Source organism: Pseudopipra pipra, chromosome 12 (assembly GCF_036250125.1).
Source record: "Pseudopipra pipra isolate bDixPip1 chromosome 12, bDixPip1.hap1, whole genome shotgun sequence".
Taxonomy (NCBI): domain Eukaryota; kingdom Metazoa; phylum Chordata; class Aves; order Passeriformes; family Pipridae; genus Pseudopipra; species Pseudopipra pipra.
In genome coordinates this window covers 5462485-5474933 of record NC_087560.1, presented here as the reverse complement: position 1 = coordinate 5474933, position 12449 = coordinate 5462485, and the positions used below count along the sequence as shown (strand labels likewise).

Genomic DNA, 12449 nt, shown 5'->3' with positions numbered 1-12449 from the left:
AGTGATGCTGTTCTGTACAAAAATCTATTTCTACCAAAAATACCATCCTGGGACTCTCCCTGAGAAACTCCAGGGCATTCCTACAGAACTGACTTTTCCTGAAGCACCAACTAACAAGAACTTGTGGCTGTGGAAAGCAGAAGACATCAAGCCACCTGTACATGATGTCACCCAGCAAGGTTTTTATGTCATTGGAAATCAACGCCTCGAGGTTCATCTCATGAGTGTCCAGGACAACTCTGGAGCCCCCAGCTCCCACAGTCTGATTTGACCCTTTAAAATCAAGTGGGGAAAAACACAATCCCCTGGTTCATCCAGAAATCCACAGCAAGATTTCACATTTGTTTTCGGTTCCTCTGCATCCACCAAAATCTGTGATTTTTTAGTTTTCGTCTCTGGGGGCGAAGCGTGGACACTTTTCCAGCAGGTTGTGACCACAGGACCATCGGCTGCTCTCCCTCAACTGCGTAGCTTGGAGCAAGTGAGTCTCACACCATCCCTTATCCCACTTTAGGGCCGTGCAAATCCACAGCAGGCTCCTCTTAATTATCCCAGGCACCAAGACAGAGGGCTGTCAGATGGTTCCTAATCAAAACAGCCCAATGAAATATCCCTAAACAACATAAATGCTTCCAAGTTCCAGATTTGTCAGCAAACACAGGGATTTTAAACAACTACCCACACCATATCTCACCATCCCCAGCTCACGTCCAGCCTGGTTTCCTTCTCAGCTTTCAGGACGGATGAGACCCGTGGATGTGGATCCTTCATCTCCTGGCCCGGAGGGATCGCACTGAACCACCCTCTCATAGAGAAACACACTTGGCAAGGATGGGAATGTAATCCCTGCCTCTCCCTGTGTCTCTGCCTGGGATTACCACCCAGTGGAGCTTGATCTCCATTCCTTCATTGCCTCAGAGCACCAGGGCACAGCCAAACCAGCCTGATTGTCACTGAGGGTCACAGTGTGAAGGTACTCGGCTCCTGACGCCAAGGAGGAGCCACTGGAGTTTTCCAAAGATAAACCCAACGACTAAGGACACCTGATCCAGCTTCCCCATCACCTACACCCAACACTTCCTCCTCCAGTAGGTGTGACCCACGGAAATAGGGATAAATCCCATCAGAGCAGAGGAGCAAAGCGGAGAACATCCCTTATTCCTTCACTTTTTGCCTTGCAAGTTCCACTCCTAGGTCTCATCCTGTGGATCTTTGCTTTCTAGTGCTGAAGGGCATGTCCTGCTCTCCCTCTCAAACATGACCTGGAGGAGTTTATGTCTTAAATCTCCATTTTGTCCCTGTAATTAAGACTTCAGTGCCACATGCGAGTGGAACCAGTGCCAAGGGCTGGATGGGCAGAGCTCCACAACCCAGGGAAGGATGACCGGCTGTGAACGCCGGCGGAGCACGGCGGGAGCCGCCAGGCAAGGGCTGGGCTGGAGCCAAAGCAGGCAGGGATTGCTTCTCCAGCACTGCTGGGCTGTTATCTTAGAGCAGCTGAAGGAAAATGAACCATTTCCAACTGGACAGCAAGAAAACATCAGGTTTTGTCTCTCCTCCCATATTTGAGAGAGGGATTACAGGGCTCAGGGTTTGTTCAAAAGCTGAAGCTGCCTGGGGTGGAGTAACAGCAAATACATTCAGATTTCTATCAGCTCTTCTTGGAAAAGAGCTGGATCTTTTCCTCAGACTTTCTTTCAAATAACCAGAGAGTTAGAAAGGACCTGAGGGAACGGCTGGAGCTGCGTCTGGGGAGGTTTAGGCTGGATATGAGGAAAAGGTTCTTCCCCCAGAGGGTGGTCGGGCACTGAACAGGTTCCCCAGGGCAGTGGGCACAGCACCAAGGCTGCCAGAGCTCAAGGAGGGTTTGGACAACACTCTCAGGCACTGGGTGGGATTGTTGGGGTGTCTGTGCAGGACCAGGAGATGGATTCGATGGTCCCTGTGGGTCCCTTCCAACAGAGGATATTCCACAATTCTATGAAGTTTTCTGAGTCAAGTTCTGGCTCAAAACATCTGATGAAGATGAAGATGTCCCTGCTCATTGCAGGGGTTTGGACCAGATGAACTTTGGAGGTCCCTTCCAACCCAAATCATTCCGTGATTCCACAAAACTCTGTCCAGAAAACGGATCCAGAAGAAAAAGCTGGATTCAAGTACTGTCTGCCTCATAATCCCCTCACCTCCCCAATTACTTTCCAAGATGTTTATCACATGAGGAGCAGGACGCTTGTGGGATCCCTCTGGGAAGCTGAAGACGATTTTTAGTAGAAGAAGAACTTGAGCACATAAATCTCCCGTGGAGGCCAAACACAAATGGTCTCGATGCACAGGGAGATCTGGCAAAGTTAATTGAGGGCACCTGATAACTTATATTTACCTTTCTTTGCACCAGGGATGGCTACTAAACCTAGAAACTGAACATAAAACTGCTCCATTGAGCACAGACAGAACTTACCTCCTTCTCCAATGGAAATAATTTCCTCTATTAGTAAACATACAAGAATTAAAATGTTCTTGCTCTTCTAATGGCAAAAAAAAAGCCTCTCTTAAGCTCGACCAGATAATTTCTAAGAGATTGTTTTTGCTGATAAACCCACAAAGGAGCCTTTCCAAGATTTTCCCCCAGAAGCACAAAAGTTTTGCCTGGTTTTCCCCAACCCTCCAGGATTTCTGCAGAGATATTTGCAGCGCTTGCACAGGACCCCACGTCTGCTGGATCCATCAGGCAGCCTTGACATCACTCCCCGGCACGGTATTTCAGCAGAGTTTAAACAAAGGCCGTGAAAAACCTGCCAAAAGCATCACATAATCCACAGGCTATGTCTATTCCTGACAAAAAAAATGGAATCAGGGGTTTACTGTAAATGAAACAATGATCTGCAGAGTCTGGCCAAAATCCTATATTGCAGTTTGCTGCTTCAACAAATGCTGGGCTGGATGGTTTAATAAAGCAAAAACATGTTGGATGGGGTGTTGGTATCTAAGAAAATGCAAATCCAGCGCAGGTCATCATCTCCTCCCAGATTCCTTCAGAAAATCTCTGTATTGTTTCATTTTATAAGGACACAAATCCTATTACCCAAAGGGAAGATGGCTGTGCAGTGGTGGTGCATTAGCTGGTGCAGCAGGGAAACTCCCCCAGTCGTCCTTGGAGGTTCCAACGCAAACCCAGCTGACAGAATTTGGGCCAAACTTCCCTTTGGAGAGGGAAAACACCTTAGTTTTGCCTAAATGTCTCATTTCAGCCGGGCTGTTGGTTCCCTTCCGGCACGTGAAGGCCAACACTCCATCGGAGCCGTGCTTGGCCAACCCAGCTCCTGCTCCTCTGAGCCCTCCCACCAAGTCCAGGTGGACTTTTTCCTTCTCTTTTCCGTGTCAAATCCTTGACTGAACAAATCCCACGAGCCTTTTGAGCATAAAAACCAACCCAAAACTTTTCCCAAAACAGGGAAGTATCGGATCACAGAAGAGGGGGTTTCTCCCATCCCTTTGCTTTGCTCCAGACCGTCCCACCAGGCACCCGGTGGTTGCAGGAAAGGAAGTCCAACTCTTTGTCAGCTCATATTATTTCCATTCTGTGATGATTTTCCAGTCCTAGCAAGCAATGCCAAGACCTAGGGAGGGGATTAACAACTTTTTCAAGCCAATTCATAAGTTCTAGTAACAATGGGAAAAGCAAAAGTGTTCTCTGCGCAGTGACCACAAAAAAAAAAAAAAGTAATAAAAGTAATTGCCCAAATGAGACAAAATACAAAGTGTCAAATGTTTCAACCAGTATTTTTGGTGTCTGGCTGAGAAGAATTCACTACACTGAATGTGGAGAGTTGTAAGCAGCCAACTCCTGAGTAAAGTGGGATGGATGATCTTTGTAATGGTGTTTCATCTCTTTGAACTCTTTGGTTCTCCCTTTTGGTCAAATCTGAATAAGCAACGACAGTTTTTCAGATCTGAAAAAAACTTGCCATTTCAGAAAAGAAATCAATTCAGAAAATGGGATTATTTCCTTGATTTCAGTGGGTCTGTTGAAAAGTTTACACTTGGAGGCAGCCAGAGCCTCCAGTACCAGGGATAAATAACCATATAATGCAAATTTAAGGACAAGCAACACTACTTCCCCAAATCCAGCCATGTATTTCACCAGATCACCCCCGAGATCTGCACTGCCCTGATTAATTAACAAGCATTTTATGTTCTGTGTGGCCATTTAATTTGCAAAGGGATCATCAAGATGAACAGAAATCCATCACTTTGCTCAGCTACACCAGAATCTAGTAGTGTTTGTTTTTTTTTTTTCAAAATGATGAAAAATATTAATTCATTAATTTATTTTTCCATGTTGTTGACACTACCTGGTTCCAGACCATGGCATCAAGCCACCCTTGGATTTATGTGGCTCACCTGATGCATCATTTCACATGTTCACGAGTAAAGAACACGCAGGTACCTCACAGGGTGGAGATGTTGCAGAAGAGTTTGTTTGCAAAGTCAGGGCAAAGACCCAAAGCCTGGAATGGAACTCTTTCAGATCTCTAAGTCACCCTCTTATCTAAAGCTTTTTTAAAAAACAATTACTTAACTCACTTGGCCACTTTTACAGGGTAAAATCAACAACATTCTCCTCCCAACTTATATTTTCCTTCTGTTTATTTCTGGCATCTCTAAGGCCAAGACACAAAGAGCATCCAGCTGCTCATCCCCAGACTTTACAGAAGCTTCCCCTCCCTAAATTCAAGGCATTAATGAAGTGCTATGAAAATCCCTGACGACCAATTCCCAAGTTCTTTAGGTCAGGAGACAACACAATTATTTCATGGAAGGAATGGGCAGAGCATCAGGTGTCCACAAAATGAGGAGTCACCTTCAGATGCTTCTCATAAAAATCAGTAAAAATTAACCTTCCAGACCATCCAGGGAGTACAAAAGGATAAAGAGAACTGTTGTTATAACCAACTACAAGAGTAACATTTCAGCTACAAGTGGTTTAAAGCACTTCAAGAGAAGTGAGAGCAAGAAGAGTTTTTGGCCACCTCTGCCCACGTCAGGAGGGGCTGAATCCCAGAATTCCAGAATATGCTGAGTTGGAAGGGACACACAAGGATCATTGAGTCCAACTCTTACCCCTGCAAAGGACCATCCCCAGGAGTCACACCATGTGCCTGAGAGTTGAGTCTTACATGGTCTTACAACAGCTCCAGCTTCTCAGACAGGTTTGAAGCAGACCTGAGGAGCATCAGGGCACTTGGATGGTTGGCCACTGATGGAACTGCTGTGTTGAAACCCAGACCTGCTTTGCAATCTTTCCTATTTAACCACACAAACAGGATTTTCAGTCAATGAAACCCAAAGCTGAAGAGTAGGGGCAAAAAAACCTGCAGTAAAAACCCCATCAAAATCTCTTTCTAACTTTCCACTGGCAAACACAAACAAGAGGTAACACAGGAGAACTTTGCAGGGAAACAGGAAATAAATTCTGGTATAAACCAGAAGTGGCTCATCAGGTGGGAACACACCAGGAGGAAAAGCCAAGCCTTACCTCCAGCAGCTCCGACACAACAGGCAGGATTTCAGGGTTACAAATATCAATGGAGTCATCCCTGTAGGTCTTCTTTTTGTAGCGGATGTTCCCCAGGTGCAGGATCGCCGACAGGAGCGAGAAAATCCTACAGGAAACACAGAGAATTCATTTGCACTCAGCTGGTTTTTTTCATAAAGCAAATTAAAAAATCTCCAAGGGCCATCTTCCTATTTGGCTCCTTCCTCTACTTTTCAATCCGAAGTGTCCAACTCAACTCATGTCAAAAAGGTTTTCACTCAGTCAAGTACCAAACTTGCACTGCTGAGGCTTCCTTGAAAATCACTGAACACGTCAAAGCTGTGGTTACAAAATGACCCCCACACCGTAAGAAAAACAGAGATCCTCGAGTGATCTTAATATCCAGATGAAATATATATCATGCAATTGCCTAAATGAAGGGGGAGAGTGGGCTTGGCCAGGCAGGAGACCCTCCTTAGTCCCCTGGCACACATTTGTCCTTCTCCCATCTAGGCCGATGTAGGAAGCCTACACAAAACAGGCAAAAATAACAGGCTTTTATAATATATAAGCAACTGAGACAGAGAAAAGTAAATTTATCCAACCAATTTTCCAGTTTGGGGGGCAATTTGGTCATTTTTAAGTTATATCCACCTCCAGAAAAATAGGAATATCCTGAGTTCAAAGGGACATGAAAGGATCATGGAGTCCAACTTCTGAGTCATGGCTGACTTCAGCTATAAACCCTGTCTGTCCCTATTCCTACCCTCTCTGGGGATTTAAAAATGACTAACCCAAATGTGATTCCCAGCCACGCCACCAGCTTGGACAACACCTCTCCAAGCCAGTCCTTCCTTCTCTCCAGACCAGAGGTACTGATTCCTTCTTGCAAATTACAGGGGTGCAATTATCAAAATTTCTCTGTTTCCACAGAGGTGAAACCCTGTGCTTTGGTATAAAAAAAGCTACTTATAAAAGTATAGTAATATTTAAACTGTCCTTTCTAAGCTCAGCTGATGGTGGTTCCTTACTAGTGTTACAGTTGTACAACCCTGAGCAAAATAAATTTGCTGGTATAGTGAAGAACCGGCTTTATTTTTGACAAGCAAAATTCACCAGGAGAAACACAAGGAAAAATCATTGCACAGTAAAGCAAAAGTGTGAATTTACTGTGCCATCCAACTCTGCTCAGTCCTCACACAGAGTGATTGCTTTACTCTGGCAATTAAACCCCCTCGCTGCACCCTCAACAAACCTTGTGGCTGAAACCTGATAAAAGAAGCTGCTCTCACTGGAAGTTTGTATTCCTGGGTTTATCCATGTGTGTGGGACAGATAGAGAAAAAGCAGTTTTAATTTCAGAATTGATTTGTTACAAGTGGGGGATACAGGATGAGCTGCTGAAAATTGTCAGTTGGGTGAAAATGTCTTTGTGGCAATTTTTTTATGTCAAATTCATCCCAACCTACTCAAGATTTTCAAGCCAACAATCAACAAGAGAGGAATTATCTTGTGGGTTTGGCTGAAGATGACTCTCATAGAAATCCTTGCAGTTGGTGGAAGGTGCTGTACTGTAATCTAAGTAAAAAGTCCAGTTTTCCAACCAGCACTTCCAGTGAATTTAGGGGGGAAAATGAGTGTACAGAGCTGCAACTGCATGCAAAGGGTTAAGTTTGAGGAGTGATAATCAGGATTTCTGATTAAACCAGGATCTGGATTCATGACATGCAGAGGAAGCCATGACTATTCATGAACAGTTGAAAAATACTTGAAGATGTCAAGTTCTGCCAACGCTCCATTTGCATGAGGAGAATCGTTAACTACGGTAACGATCACGGGATCACGGAACGGTTTGGGTTGGGAGGGACCTTAAACTCAACTCATTCCACCCCCTGCCATGGGCAGGGACACCTTCCACTAGCCCAGGTTGCTCCAAGCCCCATCCAGCCTGCCCTTGGACACTTGCAGGGATGGGGCAGCCACAGCTTCTCTGGAGAACATCGTTCCGGTGACTCACAGCTCCTTCCCAAGGGTCACGTTCACTCAAGCCAGGCCATTATGGAGGGGGGTGACCTCAACTAATATCATGGAAAATGAACTCACTGTCTGCGTGTCTTCGGCAGGAATCCCACCATCTCCATGGCCAGCTGTAACCGCTCAAAGTCGTGCTTCAAGTCCTCCCCTTCCACGGAGAAGCAATCCTGGAAATTCCAACACAGGGAGTGAGCACCAGAAGAAATTCACTCAGGGCACGTCCAGGTGGCCAAGTCAGCACTCCAGAAACATCCCTGTGTGATCTCCAAGCCTTTGAGCAGCAACATTTCCAAGCTGGGACTGGAAGAATTACATTTGGGGCTAATTTTTCCTGGAGATACATCCTTATTTCCCAGCTTTAACCTCTAACACAAGACGAGTCGCTCGGCAGTTTGGGACAACTCACACACAAAAGGGCTGTGAATTTACAACTAGGTGAAATTTGTTTCCCATTTACAGGCAGTTTCTTCCACAAGAAGTCCTGCTCCATTAAAAATTCCTATAACTAAAGAGGAAAAATTCAGTTTAGAAAAAAATCCACATAATTTCATGTCACTTATCAGTGAATTAAACCCTGCGTGGGAAAGCTTTAAATATGTTTTTCACTAACTTTATTCTAATTCCAGGGAAGTTATCTAAAAATGCAGGCATTGGGAGAATCTGAAATCCAAGATATTTTATACTTCTTGGAGGCTTCTCATGTGTCTGAACAGTTTAGTTGTTTCAGATAATGCCCAGAATATTTTACTAATGCTTATATAGAGACTTTCTGCAAGTTAATCCAGGGATAAATAAATTCTATAAAAATTCCAGAAATTCTAAAAAATTCTATTAAAAATCTACTAAAATAATAAAAATAAAAATTTTAGCTTTCAATTAATTAAACACCTGAATCTGCACATTTTATTTTGACCCTTTTCCTGTAAATCACATATATCACCCAAGCAAAAATCTGCACAAACGATTTGGAAATTCTGGAATAAACAGGTTATGTGAACACTTGGGAAGACACTTGGACTCATTTACAGCCCAGAAAATAAACCATAAATATGGAATATAGAGAATGAGGTTATTTTATGGTAGCAGCTCTGTGTCTTGCAGCATATAAAGCCTCACAACTGTATCAGCATCATTACAGCCAGAGCTACCATTTAAGGAGGAAATCTTTATTTAAAATCTTTATTTATATTGGGTTTGTATTTAAATAATAATATTATTACATATTGTGTTATTTACATTTTTAAAATATTTATTACAAAAGAGGAGATTCCCCCACAACTGCGCCGTCCCCTCAACTAAAAGCCAGAGAAGAGCAACTGGACAAGAAAATCGACAATTTGGAATCAATTGTCCCCAGGGACAAGTTAATGCTCCACGGACAAAGGGAATTTGGAGCTGTTGAACAGGAAAAACACTTAAAGCCACGCACAGGGGCTGAAATTTAAGGAGAAAAGAACATGCCTGAGTTAGGAAATACTCCTCAGAAAAGGGACTTTTTCACCTTTCTTTAGGAGAAGGTTGAAAATTGCCATTTTTAAGAGCTGTGTGTGCTCGAAGGAATACAGAGACACCCACACTGTGGAGCATCACCAACGTGGTTACTGACACCACAAAACTTGGGGATAGGGAGTTGTCCCTCCTGAACTCCAACCTTGGCTTCCCCAGCACCTGCACTGATGCTGAGGACAACTTGGGGGTGTTTCCACCCCCGTTCTGGTGGCACCTGGAGTGGGCAGGACAACAACAAACCCACAAATTCTGCAAATCAGGCCTTTTGAAAGCGTTTTCTAAAGACACCGAGGGGTCCTTCTGGTGGCACTGCACATTCCAGGAGCCGTTTCCATTCGCTGGCACCGCTCCTCCAAAATGAAGTCACAAGCCCACAGCAAATCCCAGGGACGGCTCAGAAGTGGCACAATCTCCGCCGAAGGCAATTTAATTAATGATTTACATAACAACTGCCCGACTCATTAATCCGCATGGAAAGGCTTTTAGCAAATTCTCTCCCTAAAAGCGGATGCTCTCCACAGCGTTCCGGCCCAGCACCGCTTCCTGATGGATGGGAAGGGGATGATAATCACAGACAAGAGGAGGTTCCTTGAGATTCGAGCAGACAAGTCCATCCCCACGGACCAAATATCCTGTCAGAGTAAATAGGTTCCCAGTAAAAGGGGGTCCCCCTGCTTCCCACTGTCACATGGAAACAATCCATGGATTTCCATGGGAAGTTTAAAGAGGATAAAATAGAGTTGCTTTATAAACCATCCGCCCGCAGCGGGTTGAATCCATGGAGGTGGGGAGAGGTCTGGGGTAGGCTTGAGAGTGACTCATCAGCTGAAGCAAAGATGTTATTTCCCAGGAATATCAGAGCAAATGATCCCAAATAAAATGACCCTGAACAGCTAAACAGTCAAATTGTAACAACATGTGGGTTTGGGGTTGTTTCAATCGTAATTCCTCCAAGAAATTGTCCCAACCCATTCCTAAAGCAACCATGGGCTTTGCAACTTATAAAGTGCATATAGAACAGCATCTACTCAGCACTCCCTGCTCCTGCAGGACCCCCAAGGATGCTGATGGATTAAGGATGCCAATCCAATATCCCATATTTTTAATATTGGGAGGGTTAGATCCCCTTTCCCTCCCCCTCCACTAAGGATTTTGCAAGGAAATCTTGGCTATTAAGACACTTATTTAGCCCAGGTGAAGCCCAGCTCTTTCACAGATCAGCCCTTACTCTTCCAGATGCATCAGCAAGAGCTTGGCAACCATCAAGCACACGGCAAAATGAGCAGGAACCACAGGCAGCTGATCCCAAACATGCTCCCACATGCAGGACAGAGCCCAGGGAGCACCACAGGCCACACAGACTCCAAAGCACATCACCAGCTGAAGGGGGAGAAGCTTCCCCATTGCCCTTTTTGGGGTGATCCATGTGGAAAGGATGATTGTGTCAGCAGAAGTATCTCAGGAGAACAAATTGTTTTGCACTCTGAACAATATCAGGATTTGATTTTCTCACAGATGGTTGGGGGGTGGTTTTGGTTTGGTTTTTTTCCCCTGGAAGCTGGAGAGCGGATACACCACTACAACCAGCACGAACTGATGCTTCTCCTGGGGCTGCAAGAGGCTGATCTGCTGTTTTGTCAGAAAGGAATTTCAATTTGCACGTTGCTGCCACATCACAGTTCCCATAAATCATCCCATCTTATTATCAAGAAGGAATAAAACCCCCTTAGTCCATAAAACTAAGCTGACTGTGAAGAGCTGACCATCCCCAACTGCTGAAGCAGCTTTCCAGATGGAAGGAACCCAAAAAGGGCAATGGAGAAAACCAACTGGACCATCACAAGCAACAGCACTGCAGGGGCAGAGGGGAGTTAATGGGTTAAGCTCAGTTTGGCTTTGCTCCCCCAGGGAGAGCAGCAACACGCGGGTTCTGGTACTGACCGGCTCAGAGTCATAGCAATAATCATCCCAGCTCTGGCTGAGGGGTTTCTTTGTCATCTGAAAGCAAGGCAGAGCGGGTTAAGTAGTGCCCAGACCCCAAATAACCCCCACTACCTGCTCCCTGAGCAGGGCAGCGACGGCGGCTCTCCGAGGACAAGAATCGTTTCACTGTTGCTTCCTCGGACTTTTTTCAAATAAGATTTATAATCCTTTTGCATTCCTGGTGCTGATTCCTTCTCACAGTGTTGCCCTCTCACACAAGAAGGTCAATGGGTTTGAAAACCTTTTCTTTTTCTCCAGAGTTGAAGAAACCTTTGCTTTACCTGAAGCGCTTTCCACTGATGGAAAAATCCCACTGAAAAGCAGATTTGGTTGGTTTCTACTCTCAGCCTCTGCTCCAGGCACATGTAAGTGCTGCAAAAGTGAGATTCTTCCAGGAACATTCCAAAGCTTTTTAGGAATTTGTGTCTTTTTCCAATCAGACAGAGGTGGAGCTGAGAGAAGTCAAGGCACACCAGTGACCAGTCCCAGGAGGGAGAGAAACTTGGCCCCAGAGCTCCTGAGGAGCTGAAAACAAGGATCTAAACCCGCAAATCATTAATTTAGAAACTGATAAAGGTGAATAACCAGCACAGAAATTACTCAGTGAGTTGCAGAGTACGCAGAGGTGGGTACACCTGCCACTGGGGTGGGAGGTGGAGAACTCACCCAAACTCAGGCGATGGTTAAAGTCAACTTGTGTCTAAAAAACTATTTAAATCTTTATTTCCAACCTGCTCCCTGCACTTACAGCCCAGCAGCCTGAGGAGCAGCAGAGTCTGGTGCAATCCCTGACTGGGTTACTTGTGATCTGCAATGCAAAGTGCACGTTGTGTCAGAGCACACCCGGAGGAACCGGGAGCAGACAAAGAGTCCTGACTCAAGGCCTGAGTCACCCCTGGACTTGAGGGGTTCAATGTTATGGCTTCTCAATATTAATATTTATTTTTCAGTCAAACATTTCATTTCCTGGTTATTTTCCCTCTCAAAAGGCAGGGACTCCTCCAGGACACATTTAAGAAGTGACTGGAAATGCTCAAGGCTCATTTTCTAATTTCCCCCCCAATATGATTCCCAAATTTCTTTTTCCATTTCTCCACTACCTCTTTTGCCTTTGCTCTCCTTATTTTCCTTTTCCCCTTTGCCTGTAGGGCAGGGGAAAGTTGCTCCTGCACTGTCAGATGGTCTGGATGTGAAACCATGCCCTGCCCACATCTGAAGGCACCATTTTCCCACAGTCCTCAGCGGTAAATGGTCTTCTCACTCTAATTATTAAAAAAAAAAACCCTGAAAAACTAAAAACTCAGACTGTCACTGTGACCAGGGAAGTCCAGACTCCACTGCCCTCCTCCACTGGAGGTACCTCAGCATCCTTCCCCAGCCTACTTGTC

At 45.0% G+C, this 12449-nt stretch overlaps 1 protein-coding gene across 5 annotated transcripts in view; it reads right to left on the bottom strand.

Annotated features, from left to right (window-relative positions):
- The window catches only part of MYO9A (myosin IXA), a 165621-nt gene that overhangs the window by 86205 nt on the left and 66967 nt on the right, over positions 1–12449 (bottom strand). For 4 of the 5 annotated variants that reach the window (XM_064668604.1, XM_064668606.1, XM_064668609.1 and 1 more), the window contains exons 6-8: positions 11020–11076; positions 7639–7736; positions 5537–5663 (exon numbers count right to left, since the gene is read on the bottom strand). In XM_064668604.1, coding sequence (XP_064524674.1) covers positions 5537–5663; positions 7639–7736; positions 11020–11076 — 282 coding nt within the window. The remainder of the gene's footprint in view (positions 1–5536; positions 5664–7638; positions 7737–11019; positions 11077–12449) is intronic. The other variant, XM_064668607.1, reaches the window with a different exon arrangement.